Source organism: Zeus faber (assembly GCF_960531495.2).
Source record: "Zeus faber genome assembly, chromosome: 2".
NCBI lineage: Eukaryota > Metazoa > Chordata > Actinopteri > Zeiformes > Zeidae > Zeus > Zeus faber.
The window spans coordinates 23,309,009-23,331,096 of NC_137189.1; the positions used below are offsets into that span (position 1 = coordinate 23,309,009).

Here is a 22,088-nt window from a genome sequence, read left to right on the forward strand (position 1 = left end):
TGAGGACGGTCAGACAAAGGAGGACAGGGATGAAGATGAGGATGAGGACGACTCTGATGCTAAAGTTGACGACTCAGATGAAGAGGAGGACGACATAAGTGATGATGTGGTCAGTGACAGCACAGTCAGCGAGTCTCTGCCTCTTTCTAGTGAGGATGGCGATGATGATGATGATGATGATGATGATGATGATGATGATGATGATGATGATGATTTAGAAGAAGATGACAGACTTGCTAAGGTCCCTCTTGACTCATCCGATAGCTATGAATTCATTGCTGAGGACTCTGACTCAGACCTGGATCTAGAGATCCATCCCATACCCATCGATTCCCCTGACATCGACAAAGAGGAAGATCGCCCAGAGGCTTTAGTCGGAGTCGGCCGAGACGCTCTTCTTTCGGACACGCCGGAGGACGAGGAGGAGGAGGGGGAGAAGGAGGATGAGGAAGAGGAGTCTTCCGTTTACTCCTCGGACAATTTCGCAGACGATGAAGATGACGAGGAAGCAACGGAAAAGCTTCATTCGGACCGGTCCGAAGATGAGGTCGACCACGACTCAGAGAGGCTTGTGGAGCTCGACCGCCCCCACGACCTGGAGCTCGATGACCGAGACGAGGTGGTCACTCCTCAGAGATCCGATGACCTCGCCACCGAGGAGGATGTGACTGACGGCGACGGGGCTGTACCTGTCATCAGCGACGTCGACAGCGGTGTGCTGGGTGACGAAGAAGATGGGGCCGAGGACGATGACATCGACAGCTCATTAGAAGGGACTGAATCGCTCAGTTCTGAGGCCTTCAGCGACTTCGCCGAACATAAGCCTAGTGATTCTGGTGAAGACGATGAAGATGAAGATGATGAAGATGAAGTCGACACCAGTTCTTTTGAATTCAGCTTTGATCTGGAAAAGGGGAAAGAGGGCTCGCTTGTCGACACAGACGAAGACGCAACTAAAAAGGGAATAGAATCAGACCCCCTTTCCAGCACCACACCAGATGATGATGATGATGATGATGATGATAGCTATGAGGATAGTGATGATGTTGAAGACCGCTTACTCTCAGGTATTGTCCATCATCATAAATTGTATTGACAATTATTTGGATTTTTACAGACAAAATGTAGCCCTTGCCTTTTGTCAAAGCAAAGATTCCCAACTATAGACCTTTTGCTCATAGGCGAAATAATTCATAGGCGAAAAGTCTATAATAGTTTACAAGGCTATGGAAGGCTGTGTTTGTCCAACTGCAGCTCATTTTTGAAAAAACGTTGCTTATCGGTTTCAAGTTATACCTTCACCCTTATAAAAGGGAGAAAATATTGAAAATTCCCTCCAAATTCCCTCAGTTATAGCCCTTATAGCACTTATATATTCCCTCACTCATACTTGTTGTACTGTATGTCGTCCTTGTACTTTGAGCATACTATTGCATCCATACTATAATTAAAAATCTTCACATACTTATGAGGTGTGCTAAACAGTATGCTAGTATGGCATATCGGATGCTGCATGTGTTCTATTGACATCAACTTCTCTTTTGGTTACTTGGAGCAATAGAACCACCTCCACCTCAAGTGACGGCTGCACCTCAAGTGACTGTCCACAAAGATGAGGACGAGACCGAGTCAGGCACCCAAGAGGGAGATGAAGAAGAAGATGATGTCGAGACAAGTGATGAAAAGGGCGGAGCGGTAGACACAGAGGAGATCATTGGTAAATATACAACCTGCCAAATTCAGAGAGAATCGAAAACGGTTCTACACCATATCCAATATATTGAATGCGCCATGAGGGAAATATGCAAACGAACGATGAAAACAACTTTTTGCCGCTCTTATTGTCAGTTACAATTCCCCCCATGGCTCCTGACGGGGATGAAGATGAGGAAGAAGAGGAGCCCCCGGCTCAAACTCAGAAAACCGCAGACGTAAAGGAACAAGAAAGAGATGAAGATCGCGAAGAGGAGAGCGATGAGGACAAGGCCAAGGTCGATGTCAGCAAGCCTGTGCCAGAGCTCGAGGCAACTGCACCCGCGACGGAAGCAATAGGTTGGTGAAATAAGAAGCGCTGGGATTGTAAGGAAAGGTTCATGGTCATTCAGCCCACTTCTTATTAAAATATTGGTTGACAGCATTTAAGCACAGCGAGACGCTGCAGCAGAGTGGCAAGTTTAGTAGTGGCTACGTGTTCAGCAGGGTTGTGTTATGAATAAGGCCCAATCCATCCTTTTGACTTTATCTTTTGTGATTTCAGTCTGCCCCTGTATGCATTCTGCCAAGGCCACAGAGTTGGTCGCTGAGACAGTGGAAGCAACAGGTTTGTACATTTCCATGACGTATTATACTCTAGGCTGCTTTGAGCAGCCCTCCTGGCTACGTTCCGACTGGCGTGTTTTACCCTTGGTAGCGTTTCCCGAACTTTGTCAGAAAGTGCGTGCTACGTACCACATACCGTACAGTACTACTTGTTCGTCCTGTTATCCAGCGTACTTTAGTATGAGTTAAAGCCATTTTGTCATCCTGATACTTTTTCCATGCTGTTTGAGCATACAGTAGTATGGTCAGACGATGACCTACTAAACGCTCATTTGACATAGTGCGCTGATATGCCATTTTGGACGTTGTTACTCAAGGGATGAACAGTTCTCATTCAACCATTCACAGAAAGAATGATCAATCAATTCAATTTAGATAAATTTTAGTCCGAACATCTACTTTGATGTTTTGTCTACCAGTCCAGTAAAGGTGAGATTCAGTTGAAATATGGGGCTAAGTGATTTTCCGTGGCATTACTTTTGTTCTACTGAAGTCCAAGGTACTGTTGTACCTTGGACTTCAAAACATTTCAATAAAAAGCTCCTTACTTACCATCTGTTTTTAGAAGCCCCAAAGAAAGCTCCGCTTGTGAAACCAAGGAGAAAAGGTAAGCAATAAAAAGCAATAAAACATGCAATATGCAAAACATGACAACGAGCTTTTGAAGCTGTGAACCTTCAAATAAAACATTAGATACATTTTTTCTCATTAAGGGAATGCTTCCCAGAAAATCTATTTCAAAAGTCTATAGAATACAGATTTGAACCCTTTGTATTGTCAACCACAGGCAAATCGGTAGTTTCCCCAATTCCACTCCCAGGAGACCAGAAGTAAATAATGCAACCAAACCTAATTTATCCGAACCCCATGGGACTGATGGTTGTTGGAGAGGCTGAAATGTTAAATAATGCCTATATAATGAATTCCCCCCCTTTTTGGAAATTGGCCTCCTGCAATTTTGTTTGACTATTGCATGTTCGCTATAATGAAGTTCAGTTGAGTTAACTTGCCTTGATCTATTATACTGTATGTGTGTTTCTGCTTTGAAAGAGCGCGAAGTTAAGACAGATGACAAACCAAGGAGGAAAGGTAACAAACATCACCGTACAATGCCTATGTACTTGTTAAAAAAACCCACCATTATTAATTCCCTACTTGATGTTTTCTAGCTATTCCCAGAATTGCGGAGCTAATGGGTGGCGAGGAGAGAGGTGTCAGGCGGGTGAGGAAAATTCCCAGCCTTCTACGAAGCCCTGTGGCTAAAGGTACGGATGTTTTTCAGTCAGTTCAGTACAATTTTAGTCTATATCATCGCGGTTCCCAATGCCATTGAATAGCATGTTGAAATGTCATGAACAAACATACACTGTTACAGTGAACTCTTTATTTCCGACTGCATGGAATCCTAAATTGCCCACGTCCAGGTTAAACTTAGTCCCAAAAGTTAAAGGATCTGGTGCTGAAGATAAAAGTGTGCAGAGACCCCAAATTTATCACATTTTCAGCCCAAACTAATATTCGGTATTCACAAAAATAGCCAGAACCGTCCTTTGTGTGGATGTGTCGCATTTATTGCTTTGGCTCTGATTCCGTTGGTTCAACCGAGTAGTTTTACAAGGGTATTTTGCCTGTGTAGATACAGGCGCAAGTAGCCAAGAAGCCACAAAAGTCTGGGACTTTGGTGAGATCAATGAGATAGTTATCCTTTCAAAATGAAATGCCTGCATTAATCTGGGCCTTTGATAAGATAGGATAACACTTTATGAATACCTGGAGGGAGAGTCAGGCGTTTTCAGGGATTAATAAAGTATGCCAAAAACAACATACATTGACGTATATTGACAAATACACACACATATAAACTCTGTGTGTATATATATATATATATATTTATATATATATGCAGTATATGGACCCTATCTATCTGCACAAAGTTAACATGGCACTCCTAACTAGTGAAGTGCCCAAGTTATTATGTACTTAGTCAACAGTAAGTACATGTTACAGTGTTGGACAGTATTAAAAAAAAAAAAAGTTTCAGTTTCAGATTTTCTTTTGTCAAATGTATAACATACAGAAAGTGTCATGTTAGCGATGAAATGCTTACTCTTCATGCCAATTCTCAACAGTACAAGATAAACATGTTCAAGTGACTTAGTGGAAGTGACTCAAATAAGGTTAAGAAGAAAACATGTAGGAAAAGTAAGCAGAGGAAAAATGACACAATTTAGGGCAAAATAAGCAAATTGGTATAAGATGAATTACTTTCAGGTCTTCGAAGTTTACTTGTTTGTAGTTTTACATGACATCATCAAACTTCATAGACTTTGCATTGACTTCAACTGTTGAATCAAACATCTTTTTTATATGAGCAAGACTGAAGACGGAAAGGTCATAACTAAATTAAATCTAATTAAATCTTTCAATTCACTGGAAAGGAATATTAGAAACACGAAAGGCCAGTTAAAACACATCTCAAAAACACAGAATTTAAATAATTTCAACAATTTAGTTATTATAATCAACAAAGAGACAGTGGGCAGAAATGTGTTCCAGAAATGTGTTTATTTTCTTTTCTTCCTTTCCTCTATAAGCAAAAGCCAAGAAAATGGAAAGAACAAAGACCCCTAAAAAAGGTAAGTCTTATACATTGTCATGTAAAAGTACTTGTACTCCTCGCTTAACAACCTACCTGTTTGACGACGGTTCGGACTTAGGACCAGCTCTCTGACCAGCCTGTATTGTACACTGTGTACAATACCGCGGCATCTCAGGGTCATATACTGTATACACTATATATACTATATGTACTATGTATACTACATACACTATATATACTATATACACTATATACACTATATACAGTATACTATGTATACTTTATAAACTATATACACTATATATACTATATACACTATATATACTATCTATACTATATACACTATATACAATATATACACTATATACACTATATATACTATATACACCATATATACTATGTATACTCTATACACTATATACACTATATATGCTATATATAGTATATACTATATACACTATATATCCTATATACACTATATATACTATATATACTATATACACTGTATACATCTCATCTCATCATTGTTCTCAGTTTGTTATCGACTCGCTTATCAACCAATTCACGTAACAACCTGGTCCTAGGAACGGAACTCGTTACGTGAGGAGTACCTGTAGTGCATCTATACAAGTTAAGGGAATTATTGGTTTTTTTTTCTCATCTTAAATGATGTATATTTTTCTTCTATAGAAACAGAGACCACAAAGCCAAAAGAAGTCCCAGAATCTGGACAAGAAGGTACACATGCTTTTATTGTCTGTAGTCTACCGTGAATAGAACCTCTTTGTGAAGGGTCAGTAAACTGTGGGTTTTTTTTGAATGCAATTAGATTCATCAGGAATAAGCGGGTAATAAAAAAGGACAAAGGCGTTAATTTCCTTTACGCATATTGTGGATGTGTTGTAGTTGGTCGCTGTCGACCTGCACCGGTCTACTGCCCATCCCCTCCTGGCTGGTATGGTAAGTATGTCCAACTAATACCAATGGCATCAATTAGTGATTGTTGAGCATAAATCAGTGCTTGCGGGGAAGGACTGTGACATATAAAGGGTTTGCCGCTGCCCTTCTCTATATGCAGATGATACCCTTCTGTGACTATGCCATTCCTTGTTGTACTTGTCCCATCTTTCATGTAGTTGAAAATGTCATTGTAACATGTGGAACTCATCATTTATTTTCCAGTTCATCACGTAGTCACAGACAATCCATATCCGCCTCCAATCATGACAGGTATTTAGCACTGACATTGTTAGCTGTTGTGAATTGTGTTGATTTTTAACAGCAAGGATTGGATTTGTTAGTTATTAAAACTCGCTTGAAATAATATGTGATGTACCGCATGCACTTGTGAGTGTGAATAATAACATACTGTATATACAGTTGAACACTGCTGTCTTACAGCATTGTTGATTTTTCCATCATATCTGGAAGAAATGCATATGTAGCCTGGCATTGCCAGCATCCAGTCTGTCTCTGGACGCAATTGGATAGACCTACAACCCAATCAGAGCGTTGGATGGACCTAAAACCAATCACAGCATTGGATAAACATACAACCAATCAGAGCACTGGATAGACCTACAACCAATCAGAGCATTGGATAGACCTACAACCAATCAGAGCATTAGATAGACCTACAACCAATCAGCGCATTGGATAGACCTACAACCAATCAGAGCATTGGACAGACCTACAACCAATCAGCGCATTGGATAGACCTACAACCAATCAGCGCATTGGACAGACCTACAACCAATCAGAGCATTGGACAGACCTACAACCAATCAGAGCCAAGAAACATGTGACGTAGCGCTGAGCGAGTGAGTTGGTAAATTAAACTTTTACCAAATCCTGTCGAAAGTACGGCAAACACATCTTTCTTATCAACAAAAGCTTTTTAGAGAAAATCTACCGTGCAGTTCGTTTGACACTGTCGGGATAGCGTATTCAACAGACCATTCCATGTCAGCGGCAGCCATCTTGGTAAGGTGCGTCAAGGGCGATAGCGGGTTCAACAGACTGTTCCACATCGGTGGAAGCCATCTTGGTAAGGTGCATAAACGGCCCTCCTCTGCATCGTCATCGTCTAAAACCCGCCCCATATTAGATAAACGGTTGCGATTGGCCCGACCCTGGCAAGGCCGGGGGGAAATCTGTTTGAATGGGAGGGTGGCCAGACGTACTTAAACATGAGCTGCAGATTCATCTGGTTCACAGGCTATATGAAATGTACAGTTTTTGAAACCCATCATTTGCTTTTCCCAGTTTTCCCCCTCTGCTGGCAAAGTAACCTGCATCACTGTATACGTATTATTTCAGCACCATCAGCTCCTGTTGTGACGGCCCACCCCATCCACCCTGCTGCTCCGCCTATGCAACCGCACTACCAACAGCCATCGCCCCAGCCCGTGCAGCAGCTTTATCCACACTACCAACCATACATGCAGCCGATGGTTCAGCCTCCGCCATCACCATCGGAACCAGCCCAGGCCGCCCAGCCAGCTGCCTCAGCTTCGACCCCGCTTGGTCAGCCCGAGGTGCCAGATCCTGCTCCTGAAGCCCAGTCTGAGGTTAAAGCTCAAGGTAGATTTGGTAAACCTCTCTTTGGGGACGCATTGAATGTTGTAAGAAATAGCATATGTTGTTTGAATCAGATAAAATGCATTTAAACAACACCAGGCTGCCGGGCTGTGGCTGCTTCTCCTACTTAGCTAGAATGGAAAAAATCCAAAGGACAAATTTGCCCACGCAGATAAATAATGCCATGGTACACCGCTATCCTGTTGACCACTAAAAATGTCAAAAACGTAAACCTGTAGAACCGAACTATTATTATGGCCCTCATTCAGTCACTCCGGGAAAAGAGCGGGCGAGCGAGTCGATTCCCAACTTAAAATATTAATAATAATACTGGGAACTGATTCAAGCCGAAGATTAATAATTTCGTCACAATTAAAGGATTCTTGTGAAAATCCCATTGACAACTCAGGGCCAAATGACTCCTCTGACTCTTGTTCATCGTTCACTGGAAGTCATCCCTCGCTCACTGTGCGTTGGTCCAACTGAATCAAGCAAACGAGTCCGAAAATTGAACAACTTATTTTACTGAGTAACCGAGTAAATTAGAACTGAATCTCGAAAAAAAAAAAGAGTCTGACCTTTCATGGCTACGAATGATGGTATTTATGATATTGATGAAATATTACAGCCTTGCAATTTTGATCTTGCAACAAGATCGCTACAAGATCTTTTTTTGGGTGTAAAAAAATCACAGCTTCCCTGGTGAGTTCTCGTGACACAGCGGTTGATGTTAACCTAATATGTTTTTACTTCATACGATGATTGGGACAGATTTGCCAAATAAACGGAAAACATACCAGTGCTCAGTATTCAATATTGGGTTTCCTGAAGTTTGGCTTTGGCCTTGACCAGATGTTTTTATTTCAGTGCATTGCCAATTTGACTTGGATTTTTAAGTGATTTAGTATTAGACAAGTCTGAATTTTCATCAAGTAGTAGAGCGCATGCTTTGCGTGTGTGTGTGTCAGCCGTAGCTGCACGGAATGCATGTGTGTGTGTGACTATAAAGACGAGCATAAACCTGGTCCAGTTTAATCTTTAATCTCAAAAACATTGCACTGATACTTGATATTTTAAAAAATCACGCATTAATTGAGGGTTTTATCACCTAAGAAAGATAATCCTAAAAAGAGGAATTAGCAAAAGGGGGAATTACTTTGGCAAGGACACATTATTGTGCTAATTACATTACAGATGTATTTTTTTTTTTTATAAAGAGCCTGACACTCTTGAGGAAACACCAGAGGTTACTACCACAGAGAAAGGTATTATGAAGTCCTTTGAGAATTAAAAATATACATACATATGCAGTGATTGACCTTGCATAATGATTTCTAGATGCCCAGGACACAGCTGGGGATGCTGCTCCAGAAAAAGGTATGACCTTTACCATTTACACAACTATAATCAACTGTATTCATTACCATTACCAATACCATTCACCTTCTTTTTCACCTTCTTTTTTCCAACATTGAGATTAAATGTGGTTAATGCTGTTGTGGTGGTATGATGTTAGAATTAACTGTTTTCTGTGGGAGATGACACTTTACTAACCTATAACCTAATACCTGAATATAACAATTTCTGTACAAAAAATATAATATATATTGTATTATATATATCTGTGCTGCTCCAAAAAATTATTATTATTATTGTAATTCACGTTATATGAAAAATACGAAGCACTAGAAACGCCTTTCTCAAGATCAGTACTGTATAGATAGATAGATAGATAGATAGATAGATAGATAGATAGATAGATAGATAGATAGATAGATAGATAGATAGATAGATAGATAGATAGATAGATAGATAGATAGATAGATAGATAGATAGATAGATAGATAGATAGATAGATAGATGGATAGATAGATAGATGGATAGATAGATGGATAGATAGATAGATAGATAGATGGATAGATAGATAGATAGATGGATAGATAGATGGATAGATAGATAGATAGGTAGATAGATAGATAGATAGATAGATAGTTAGATAGATAGATAGATAGATAGATAGATAGATAGATAGATAGATAGATAGATAGATAGATAGATAGATAGATAGATAGATAGATAGATAGATAGATAGATAGATAGATAGATAGATAGATAGATAGATAGATAGATAGATAGATAGATAGATAGGCAATAATCAAATCAAAAATAGGCCATTATAATAAAGTAATAACAAAAAGAACCCTCATTATGTTCTAAAGGTTCCTAAATCCGATTTATTTTGTAGGCTCCACATTTGCTTAAATTCTTGCCTCCAACTGTCAAGGCTTCATACATGTTTCTCAAATGAACAAATTCTGTAGTTATTTATCTGTGTTCCTAATTTCCCTAAGTTATGTTCACGCAAAATGTATTAATTTTCTAAAACGGATAAAGATTGTAAGATTGTTGTTCTTTTGCTTGTGCTTAGTTGAATCAGATTCTGCTATTTCAAAAGAAGATGCCAAACCAGCGACTGCAAAGAAAGGTGAGCCATTAGCCGTCTGTCTGCCTGTCCGTCTGTCTGTCTGTCTGTCTGTCTGTCTGTCTATCTATCTAGATTCAAGATTTTTTTATTTGTCACATACATATACATACTTTCATACATATATGCAGTGAAATGTAATAAATGTAAATCTATCTATCTATCTATCTATCTATTTACCTGTCTGTCTGTCTGTCTGGCTGTCTGGCTGTCTGGCTGTCTGGCTGTCTGTCTGTGTCCATCAACTGCATAATTTCTACATATATTTAACTGTACATACTTTATATATTTTACCATTTTGTTAACAGAGCCAGTTGCAACTAAAGTGAAAATCAAAGCTAAAAAGGGTAAGCACGTGCCAACTTTGGTGAATTTTGGTGGTAGGCTACACTATTCATTTAGATTTTACATAAATTAATTTTGCTTATACATACATAGCATATATTTTTAAAAGTTCCCCATCAGAAGGTTCCTATTTTTGAATGAAATGAGTAGGGATACAGTTTATATTCCAGACAGAGTACTACTCACTCTTGTGTGTTTATTATTCCCAGTGATTGATTTGTTTGCCTTTGTTTGAACAAGATCAGAGAAGGAGAGTTAAGCACGGCACAGTAGGAGGTGTTATTGCCAAAAGGCGACCTTTTTATTGAAAGATTTAGCTTATATTGAAAAATACTGGTACTTGGAATTCCTTTAAACTACATTGCTATCTGGTTTATCTGGAGTAGCCTACATGAGCACAATACTCAAATACTCATAGCACAATACAATATTTGTACCAACGCATCCCGAGTAATTAGAGTCAGAAAGAAAGAAATGTACGATTTTGGAAAGGTTTAAACTTAAGACTCTGTTCTGGAAGAAAACATTAAATTAAAATGTCATTATTTTTTTAAATATTGCTTGGTGTTACAGAACAAGCTGTAACTAAAGTGAAACCAAAGACGTCCACTACCAAGAAAGGTAAGAAAATGGACCCCGTCCATCTACAAAAATGTAATGTTAGTTCAATGTTTTAATCTCTTCTTCACTCATACATATTCAGTTTTATATTATTCAAAACGGCTCTGTCTATTTAGAGCTATCTGGCGTCAAAAGCAAAGCCAAGGTGTCTGCATCCAGAAAAGGTAAAAAAAAATTCACATACAGTGTAGGCAGTAAAATTGTTATTGTTTCAGCTCATTACCATTTTCCATCAGAACCAGAATCAGAATCCATTTATTTTGCCAAGTACGCACAGGGAATTTACCGCGCATTGATTGGTGCATTGCTGAACAGATGATCGGCATAAAAAGCTTAGCGGTCGGAAAAAAAATAGAGCAGGAATGCCAAAAATGCACAAAAAATAAGCACATTTCCAAAGAAAATTGTTAACAATGAGTGAGTATGTATGAATTCTTACTACGTTATTATGAAGTTATTGCCGTGTCTACAGTATAATTAAAGTATTACGTGGTGATGGTAAATGGCACACTTATACGTTAAGCTATGGGAAAGAACTGAGATATTGAACCCCCCTCCAATCATAAGTCGATGATTTGTTGATATTACCATCTTTCTAACCTCCCCTGCTGAGATGGTACACTAGCATACTGTACCAAGTGACTATGTGAATGTTTTCAGTATGCTGTAAACCACAGTATGCATCAAATAATACGCGTAAGGTACCAGGATGACATACTACCGGTGAATACAAGTTTCGGGTTTTAAGTGATCTAAATGGAAAACTCATTGACGTGCTTGTCCTACGCGTGTCTAAGGATACCATGCCTTTGACATGGTCAACAAATTTTACATTTTTCCACTTTTTCCAGGTCCAGAACCAGAAGCTCAGCCTATTAGACTGAGAGCAAGAGCCATGGGCTTTAAGAGGGGCAACGTTACAGCAACTCACCCAGCTGAGAAACAGAAGCCTGGCCGATCTCCAGCTCAACCAGGTGAGCCCAGCGCACCACTTCAGATATTGAAATAAATCTCTTTTTTTTGGTGGCTCAAAATAGAAGAGGGCTGAAGCCTGCACTGTTTTTACCATATATGTCGTCTAATCTGATCTCTTGCACGCACTGGAAGTCTGGATCCAGATGGATCCCTTTTAAATTTAGGAACATACTGACGGCCCTAATATAAATACAAACATCGTTTTCAATTCAATTAACTTCTCTTCATAGGCAAAACGGGAACAAAATCCACAGCAGAAAAGACTGGTAAGTATAATTTTACATTTCATTCTCAATACGCACGTCTCCTTATGAAAACCGTATCTTATGTCATATCACATCCTTAATGTTATAAATCCCCCCTTTCAACGGGAGGGGGAGGGTGGGTGGGTGGGTGGGTTGTTAAAATGTTGGGGAACAGCACTACCCCTGTCTCCAAGCCAGTGCAGGGTAGAGTTGAATTAAAATCCACGATCTTACCTTATTTGAGCACCAAAGAAAGTGGCGTCCACTTTCTGTGTATTTGTACATGTTTCCCTCCCATATCTGGAAAGCACAAGTACCCTTCACCCTTAGATGACCCAGTGAACACTCAACACACCACTTGTTCCCTTCTCTCTCCCTCTTTCCATCGCTTCTCCTCTCTATGCACAAATGACCATCAGACAAACTTGTTTTTTATACAGTAGTTTGATATAGTATTTGTCTGCATAATGTCTATATACTTAACTCACTTTAGCCCGTAGCTTTGATTAATACTGTTCTGCAATTATTTTCATCGTCGAACAGCCAAAGCCAAGGCCACACAGTCGGCCAAGACAGCTCAGCCTCCCAAAGCTCGTAAGTGAATTAAGTATTATTTTCCGCTGAATATTTCCACAATTTTTCAATTTCTTTTCAAGAGCTTTATGGTCAAGTTTACATTTGTTTACAATATGGGGAATTTTGAATTCATTTCTATTCTCTTTTTGCGAATAATTACCATGTGTATTTTCATCAATTAGGATTTTCCAATTAATCCGACGTGCAAAAATATGCCATATGCATCAACAATGCCCTAAAAATCACCTGGACACAGCAAAAACTGCAGGGGAACCTGTGGAGTTAGATCTTTTTCTGTTAAACATGTAACTTACATTACATTTATACATTACATCACTTTATGTAATTTAGCAGGCGCTTTTGTTGGTTTTTGGTTGTGCCGATCTAATTTGTGACAGAGGTTCAACTTGTATGTTAATATGCAAAGGGTGGCAGTCGGGGGCGACAGTCTAACAGAATAAATGGTAAAATGGTTTGGGTTTGACCAGGCGGCAACCATCACGGCGTGTGTGGAAGCCAATGCAGAACACAGTTCAGCTGTTATGGCCACCAGATGCTGTTCCAGAAAACAACTGGAGTCTCTGAAGTTAATGCAAAAAGAAGAAACGTTTCACTTTAAATACAGAGTCGATATATTTTTTCCACAAGACCGGGCTGTGTGTATGGCATTGCAGGTAATACATCACTGGATGACTGAACTACTTCTGTTGTATCCTGATGCATTGACATATGAGGTGTAAGTGGGCCTCGGTCGCATGCTTACCAGTTTTCGTATCGGGCATTAAACTTTTGAGACCTCAGAGAAGTACATTTCTAGAACGTAACAGACACATTGCAGAATAATGTACAAACAAATTATATTGTGACCCCCCCCCCCCCAAAATGGGGAAAATTACTGTAAATAACGATGTTCCTTGAAGTTACTACTCCATCAGACCTCCTCATTTTATGCATGATAAATCACTTATTACGACAATGTCAAGCTCTATTCCAGAAAGGGAAACGGAATGCTTGCCGTGCCAGTAAAGCACATTTGAGAGAGAACTAACCAAATAGCCCATGCAGATTGAAATTGCGTAGTTACACAATGCCTTGTCTTGCAGAAAAGACAAGCACGTCCGAGAACAAATCTGTCAAGGATACTAAAGGTATGAAGAATGAAATACTATGCTAACTATGCCTCAATATGGAATGCATATCATCTCTTTCACTCTCTCTCTCTCTCTCTATCTCTCTCTCTCTCTGTCTCTCTCTCTGTCTCTCTCTCTCTCTCGTTCTCTTTTTCAGTCTGTGCTTCATGCTACTCAATATAAATCTACGTGATTAGAAAGTGCCTTATCTTCAGCCTCTTATTAACGCGTTGTCAATAGTTTGCATACTGTGCTAACCTACTTGGTCAGGCAATTATTCTCTATGGCATGTGCTTTGTTGTTCGTAGAGAGTGGGAGAGGTGCATCCGTTAAGGCCTAAGGTACTGTATCTAACGTAAACAGTCAATTCTCACTTTACCTGCCCGTTTTACTCTTAACCATTTTCTGAGTTCTTCAAACAATGCCCTATGACAGGGGAGGGAAACCATGTGCCGAAGAGCGCAAAGATTATCGCTGCGCCTAAACAGCCCCCTAAAGCCCTAACTAGAAATGTGTTGCAATGAAATGTATAAGGCATTGGGATTATGTAACTCAATTTAGTTTCATTAAAATAAAGCTTTATTAATCAGCGTGTACAGTGGCATCTGGCCAATGACGATGGAGTGCCATGTCAACCGAAAATGCTTAAACTCGGGTGTCCCAAAGGTGGCAGTATTTGTATCCCCTCTGCCCTTGGCGTTAGTGGTAGTGTCCCTTCTTGGTGTCCCCTTTTCACTCAATAATTGGGTGTCTTTTAGCCTATGTTGGAAATGACATATTATTGTAGTACATTCGACATCAAGTATAAAGTGTGGCACTCATCAAAATTGTATGGTGTAGGCATGAATTTTGAAGCCTGGACACTCTTTGCACTTCACAGCACATGGTTACCTACAGTATCCCTGCCCTGATAACTTCACCGTTCTATAAGTAAGGCATTCCTAAACTGAATTAGTGTATTCATCCTCTTTTCCTTCCCACCGCTTGATTCAACTTTCCACTTTTGTCTGTGCATAAGTTCAATATGGTTTTCCTAAACTAGTGTCAACACATGTACCTATGGATTGAGGTTTCCTATGGACGAGCTGCATCCACTTTATTTATAGGCCAATGGGAACAAAACACCAGTCGTTTATCAGTGCCAGGTACTCAGGACCAGACTCTAGATTGCTGGAGACCGCTGGAGAACGCGACCTTGGAATTTATCAGGCTGAGGCGTCATTGTGAAATAATGAATGTTGGGGTAACAGAAGCCTTGGTCACACTTGACATTTCTATGCGTTTTTTTTATCATCCGATCATGCCATGAATGTATAATAAACTGTCAGGTCTGGACGGTCCCAAATTGGACTTTGCGCACACTGTGATCCAATGGGCCTGACTACATCCCTGGTCAGGTGGTCGGGCCAGCATTGTGATTGGATTTAATAGGTGTGGACCGCAATTTGAGCACCGCGTGAACAGATTACTGGCTACTCCCTTTGTGCAGCGCACACACAGCAGTGCAGAGGTGTGTGTGCGCTGGTTCTGGAAATAGCCATGTAGACGCCAACTTGCAAGCTCAAAAGTATGTTTCCCCGCCCCATCGCCCCACCCCCAAAATTGCACTTGAGTGTCTTGACGACAGGTCTGTGTTTCAATCTGGTGCATTCAATCACAGAAGTCCCACGAGTGTAACCGTGTCAAGTACGGATAGCCAAATGCCAAACCGATGCTTCCTCCATATTTTGGGTAGAGCTGGAAGGTTTTCAGGGGACGAAAACACAAGTATAGACCAGTACATATAATGATAAACGGGAATCGCCCCTCTAGTTGTGGTTGAACACTTAACTAATCCCTTAGCACAAAGTAGTGACCACTAATTCAGAAGTCTTTCAGCCGGAACAATGAAACAAAGATACCATTACATTATTACATACATATCATTACATACCATTATTACCTTCACAGGGGTGATCACCAGCCATATACTGTAAAAAGTTTAAATATTGATTTGGAACTGGTCTAGAATTGAGTGTATACGATTATTCGGGTAGCCTCGTCTTGATGTTTTTCCATTGTCTTCGAAAAAAATGAAGTGGTCTCACTCTGACGACCAAACTCACCCAGCAACCCCTAACAATCATTTCCTGTCTCCTGTCGCTCCAGAGGGGAATGCATTTATAGGTATCGAATCAAATTTTCAAATCAAAACAACGAGAAAGGGCGAGGAACCTTAAGCCGGCTCTACACTGAGTCCGACAAACAACAACAAACCGCAAGTCAATTCATTCCTATGGCGCGTCGGATTCCGCACAGTTACATCAGTCACATTTTTTTTTTGGAACTGGGCTTAAAACTACGTCAATTTGTCACGTTATCGTTGGATTGCACCGTATTCGTTATCAATACATCTCTTTACATATATGTGAAATGTATTTATTTATAAATTTTCACACAAACACTACATAAAGGGGGTTTTAAACTCTCATTCATGGAACATGGTGAATGGCCAGCTGATCCAACAACTCCCTGTTCTACTGGAAAAACAAGCTCTCCCCTTTTCCCTGACCACCGGTACTTTGTGGTGCGCAACTCAGACACAGTTTATCCGAAGGCCACTAGAGAGATGATTTGACTGTCGGATGCTTTTTCGGAATTGGTGTGAATCTAGTTTCGGAAATGGTTTTCCTTAAAAACTCCCTTTTTCGGGAGATTCAAGGTTTTCATCCGACAGTGATTACGCACTCTCGCTGTCTCACACACATAAAGAAAACACAGACACCAGCCTCTATAGCCACGCTCTCTCATACGCTTTTATTTTATTCCCCATGTCCCCCACCCTTGAAGATCCCCACACTGCAGACAGCACAGCAGAAACAAAGAAATCAGGTACAAATCAAGATTAATCATTGATACATTTTGATTTATTTGAGACGTTTCCACAATACCGGGCGGTATTTCACACAATTTCACTCGTCCATTTTGACCTCACTTTCCAAACCACCATCTCCCCTCTGCCGCCCTCCCAGGTCAGCGCTACTTCCAGTGCATCTACGTTCCCGGTAAAAACGCCCAGTACCCGCTGCGACCCTTCGCGCCGGGAATGACGCCGGCCATGTCCCCCGTCGCGATGTCCCCTGCCTTGAAGTCCATGTTGGACCAGCAGAGGGCAGCCAGGCTGGCCGGACAATAAGTCACATGACACGCGGTTGGACTCCTTTACCTCACTTCCACAAGCACAACGACCCCCCGATCCAGCACGGGGAGCTGTTTCGTTTCATTCATTATTTCATTTTTTCTATTATTATTTATGAATACTCGAGCACAACCAACGACTTGGAAGTACTGTAAGTGCAACAAATGGACAGAATTATTTTATGTAATTTATTGATTTGTTAAGCTCTCAGTGGTCGAGCCTTTCGGATTTGTCGTTGCTAAGCATTTTTCCCCCCCTCCCGTTAATGCTTTGCGACAATATTTATTTCTCTCTTTTCTTGTGCCACATTTATCCAAAGATTGGCTGGGGTTTTTTTTTTTTTTTGCATCCATTTTTAGATTTCTTACCAAGTGCAGTGTGCATATTTATTTACTTTCACTTCCACGGCAAAATTATTTGTAATTTAGCCTGACATAAATGCACCGCAGAACGTCAAGAGTCAAAGAAGAGAAGAACATTTAGAAGAAAGATTTTGCATCGAGTGATAATGTTGCTTGGTAAGATTTCTTTGCGAGCAAAATGAGCTCACATTACGGAACAGTCCGGAGAAACGGTTTTTTCTATCTTTAAACAAGGAATGTCTTCTTGTTTTCGAGTGGAGAGTTGCTGCTCGCTTTAAAAAGTTACTTATTTCACCTGGGGAAATCCCTACAATTGTTTTTTTTTAACATAGTTGAAAGCCTATTTACTAAAAGCTAACTGAATGATCATATACTAACAAGTGGAGGCCATTCAATTGATCTCAAAGGGGAAAATGTTAAGATTTCTTGTATATTTATTAAAATGTTCTACCTTGAGATTAGGCTTTTCCCCCCCGCTGTCCAGGGGTGCCGTTGCTCCTTGGGGCCGATATCATTTAGAACAAAAATTAAAAAAAAGGTTGTCCAATGGCCCGCCCGTAAAGCAGGGACAGCGGCCCATTGGTTCAAGTTCAAGTTCAAGAGATTATTTGTCACATACATATACATACGGTCATACATACGTTCCTTCTATATACTGACACTGGGCTGGCGAAATCACAGCTCTTACTCGGCCACGCCCCTCCCCCTCTGTCCTCGGTTTCTCGGGTCGGATGCGGTGGCTCAGGCAGGAGACTTTGTCAGTCACAAGCTGGGCCGCCCGGGCCGAAGATGCCAGGGCCAATTTGCTTTCCCCCGTCCATTTCGCCGCTGTCCGTTCAGCACGAACAGGTTTACGTCCTTATATTTTGTCGACTATGTTTTAAATCCATCGCGCCCAGAGCGCTCGACTTAGAAATTCATTTTGGAAGTTACATTTCAAATTTGAGAGGGGAAACCTAAAAGACATTTATCCCAGAAATTGTAGCTGAAAATTGAGCTTTTATTTGCAGAGCGACGCGCTGTGGTACCTTTTGTTTCGCTGTTTATGCAACGTTCGCAAAGCATTATGGGACGATTAAGAAAAAATGCAAGCAATGGTGCTTTCAATCCAAGAGCTCCCACTTTTGATTTAAAAAAGTCTCCCTCCCCTTGATTTTGAGTGTGTCTAAGAGTGAGTAAGTGTGTGTGTGTGTGTGTGTGTGTGTGTGTGTGCTCCCCCCCCAATTAGTGTGTTTTATCACTGTGTGAAAGCGTGTGGATCCAGTGTCACAATTGTCAATTTGCAGACAATTTACCGTACAGGTTCCAGAATAACGCTGTCATCAATCTTGATTGAACCCCCTCCACTTTTTGTTTCACCGTTGAGAAAGGCTCGTACAACCAAAATGTTAATAACATCCAATTACATCTTTCCCTTTTGAGCCAAACATAGCACGGTTTTATTTTCGACCTACGCATTAAGATTTGTAGCCGACAAACAACGGCAGTGATATTCAAAGTGAAAGACCTTATTGTGACCTTGTGCTGGTATCCGATGCCCACATCTATAACTCATTTGACCTTCAATTTGATTCTTTTTTCAATGAAGCTGCAGTACTTTGAATCTAAATTCAAAAACAGAAGGCATGATTATACACTATTCGTTATTACGACGCAGTCTTTTGTGGTGTGAATGTGTCGTAGTGAGCCATTTCCCCCACAAACTATTCTAAATAGCTTGTGGCTGTATTGTTTTACTGACAGACCTAAATGATGAACTTCTAGTAACTAAATGCTGATCGGGAGAGTGCGCATTTAATCAGGGCGTGTCGGAGAAAGGGAGTCCAGCCAACATCTGCTCCGCGCAGATGACTTTTAAATGTGACCAACTGTGATTCTCATGCGATGATCTTTTCTAACATCTGTCGCGTTCCGGCAGGGACGTGACGACATGTTCACCGGCCTGGTTCACTTTTTGCGTGGGATGCTGTGGATGGTAATGAAGCCTCCATGCCAAGTGACATCACTCTTTGACTTGACTTTAATATACTTTGATCGGAGATAAGAAAGTTACCCAAGAAGACACACCGCACCCGGAGTAAGTGCAAACTACATCCAAGACGAGTGTGTAAGATGAGGTCGAGACAGGGCGACGAGACGTCGTCTCTTTTTGTCGGCGACAGGAAGGTTGTAGATAATGAACCTTATATAAATATTTTCCACCGAGGGTTTCAACGTTTTATTCAAATATAAATTCTACGTCAAATGTACTTTTCGCATGGAGAGTCTTGAGAGAAATGAGCAGATTTAGAACGATAATTCCCTGAAATTTCAATGGCTTGGGATTTCGTGAAATTCGCCCGTTGACCCTGAACTTATTTCGTATTTGTTTACTTACTACTGGCCACGTGTAAACTGGTGTGTCTTTCCCTTGGTAACAACTTTGCCTTGCTTAGTTTTTTATATAGCAGCAAGGCAACGGCAAACAATATCTTACCGCTGCTGTCAAAAAAGCAGCTCAACAGTACCAGCCCTTTTTCCTACCAGCATTTTGTCTTAATCGAGCAAAAACCAGATGAAGACACAACGTCTCCCGTCCGTATGTGACGAGGCCATTTTTTGACCTGCTACAACAAGTGTGTGTGTCTTGAAAACACCCAAGTGCTGTGCACTGCAGTGCAGGTCACGGTTACATAACTACACTTACTACTCTGTACAACAGATGGAGTAAGGAAAGCATACATCGAATCCAAGGAACTCACTGACTGTTCCAGAGCGCCAGACCATCGTTTGTGAGAATGATTTATCTTTTTCCTTTTTCTCGAATTCTGCTTGAATTACGTTTTTTTTTTTCTTTGTTTCTGTGGAGAACCCACAACGGCCCTGCTGAGTTGTTGCCGTGTCCGCAGACCGTTCTGTCCGCTGATAAGCTGGGAACCTTCAAATCACAAGCGTTCTGTAAGAGAATCAGAATCAATCTTAAATGGAAGTCCAGCTAACGCCGCACAACAACGCCGCGTTATGTGATACAGAAATGATTGAATCGATTGTTACGTTATGAGTGATCCTCTCACAAGAAATGTTCGCCCTTTTTTTTTTTTTTGCCCTGAAAACGGCATTCATTTTCAATGCGTACGTATAATATTGAGCGTGAAAGCCACACACGTATTTATTGTACAGCCATCACACTTAACTAAGTGTTGTATTTAAGTGTTGCCTAGATGTCTTACCATTCTATTCTTCTGTCGGAATAGCTTGTTTACATTTGGTCTGCAGATTGAGTGTCGGTTTTCCTCGGAAACATCATAGAGATGATCATCTCAGAGATGATCCTATCGTGTCGTTTTACCATGCTGAAAACATGTCGTGTCTTAGCCAATCAGTGACATTTGACAATCAGCGACCGCCTAAGGAAGCCATAGAACCCACAGCAACGTTGCCAAACAGCAGGGGGTCCTTGCAACACCAGTCATTTGGTAGCTGAGGTCTGGGGGTTTGGGGCATTTCCTCCTAAACAGAATATTAAGTATTAATGACGGTGAAGCCTCACTGCAAACTATGTAGTGTGATAGAACATTAGGAAAAAGTTGTGAGAGAAGCTTAAATCGACAGGTTTTACATACGTTGCGCATTTTATATCCGCTGTCATAGGAACGTGTTAAAGCACATGTTGTAGAATTCACAAGGGGCTTCCGAATTTGAAATATGTCTGCACTTGACTGAGAGTTCATTTACCGATTTTGGAAGACTAAATAATGTCTTGAAAGCAGTAGTACCGTAGTTTTAATGTTGTTTTTGTTGTGTTTTTCTTTTTTGTTTGTTTCTGTACTGTTCATGTCACGTGTGGGCGGTTTTTGATGTCCCAGTGAAAAAAATGATCTGCAAAAGAAATTTTTGGGATTTACACTGGTCAAAAGTGTTTTGATTCCCTTGTGGATTCGTTAATCAATACATTATCGAATTAGTTTTGGGTTGTTGTCTATTTTTGGTGAGTTTCTTCTATGGAATATGTAAAATAATGATCACCAAGTGCAGCATATGAGTAATAGTTGAATAAAAAAAGGTACAAAAACGTTGTTGTGCAGCCCTGCGAGTTTCTTCATTATAGATTCGACTTTACTAGTGACACCGCCACGCCCTTGAGAAGTTCCTTGCTAAAATAACGCATTGGGAGGACCTGTTATTGCAGCACCAGACCATATTTCACAGAACACAAAAACAACTCCTGGCTGTGTTCTTCTCTTCCCAGACAGTTTACCCGCAAGTATGAAGAGGCAGGATTCTGCACCGACAAGGGAATCGATCCTTCATCCTCCTTTTTGAAATGTCTCTTTGTTTCCGTGCTGAATTATCAGCGCGTTTCTCCAGGGTCCTGCCATTACTGCTGCTGTAAGAATTTGACAGCAGGGGATGGAGAAAGATTTGCTCGCAGTGCAAAAGTGGAGCGCTTACAAGCACCGAACACCCAGTAAACTCCAGCGGACACACATGCACAGGAGCAAGAGGAATCAGAAGACCACAAGGTGCACTACATTATTCAGTGAAGAACAACATAAAACCTCACAATGTGTCACGTTGTCATCCCGATTGACTTCTTGGAGGTCGGGCTCTAAGCCCTGATTTTGAGACATTGGTAAAGCTCTTCACACATCCCTGGTTCTCCAGGACAGACCTTTTTATCAAGCACCATTTTTATT

At 40.7% G+C, this 22,088-nt stretch overlaps 1 protein-coding gene across 1 annotated transcript in view; it reads left to right on the plus strand.

Annotated features, from left to right (window-relative positions):
• The window catches only part of LOC307247578 (uncharacterized protein), a 38,848-nt gene extending 17,391 nt beyond the window's left edge, over nt 1-21,457 (plus strand). The window contains exons 8-31 of the mRNA XM_080023752.1: nt 14-1,067; nt 1,562-1,717; nt 1,849-2,052; nt 2,258-2,320; nt 2,885-2,926; nt 3,370-3,408; nt 3,489-3,584; nt 4,914-4,955; nt 5,609-5,656; nt 5,825-5,878; nt 6,101-6,148; nt 7,238-7,501; nt 8,716-8,763; nt 8,837-8,875; nt 9,927-9,983; nt 10,289-10,327; nt 10,899-10,946; nt 11,063-11,110; nt 11,798-11,920; nt 12,152-12,187; nt 12,710-12,760; nt 13,846-13,890; nt 16,702-16,743; nt 16,884-21,457. Coding sequence (XP_079879878.1) covers nt 14-1,067; nt 1,562-1,717; nt 1,849-2,052; nt 2,258-2,320; nt 2,885-2,926; nt 3,370-3,408; nt 3,489-3,584; nt 4,914-4,955; nt 5,609-5,656; nt 5,825-5,878; nt 6,101-6,148; nt 7,238-7,501; nt 8,716-8,763; nt 8,837-8,875; nt 9,927-9,983; nt 10,289-10,327; nt 10,899-10,946; nt 11,063-11,110; nt 11,798-11,920; nt 12,152-12,187; nt 12,710-12,760; nt 13,846-13,890; nt 16,702-16,743; nt 16,884-17,047 — 2,850 coding nt within the window. The 3' untranslated portion in view covers nt 17,048-21,457. The remainder of the gene's footprint in view (nt 1-13; nt 1,068-1,561; nt 1,718-1,848; nt 2,053-2,257; nt 2,321-2,884; nt 2,927-3,369; nt 3,409-3,488; nt 3,585-4,913; nt 4,956-5,608; nt 5,657-5,824; nt 5,879-6,100; nt 6,149-7,237; nt 7,502-8,715; nt 8,764-8,836; nt 8,876-9,926; nt 9,984-10,288; nt 10,328-10,898; nt 10,947-11,062; nt 11,111-11,797; nt 11,921-12,151; nt 12,188-12,709; nt 12,761-13,845; nt 13,891-16,701; nt 16,744-16,883) is intronic.
• The last annotated feature ends 631 nt before the right edge of the window (nt 21,458-22,088 follow it).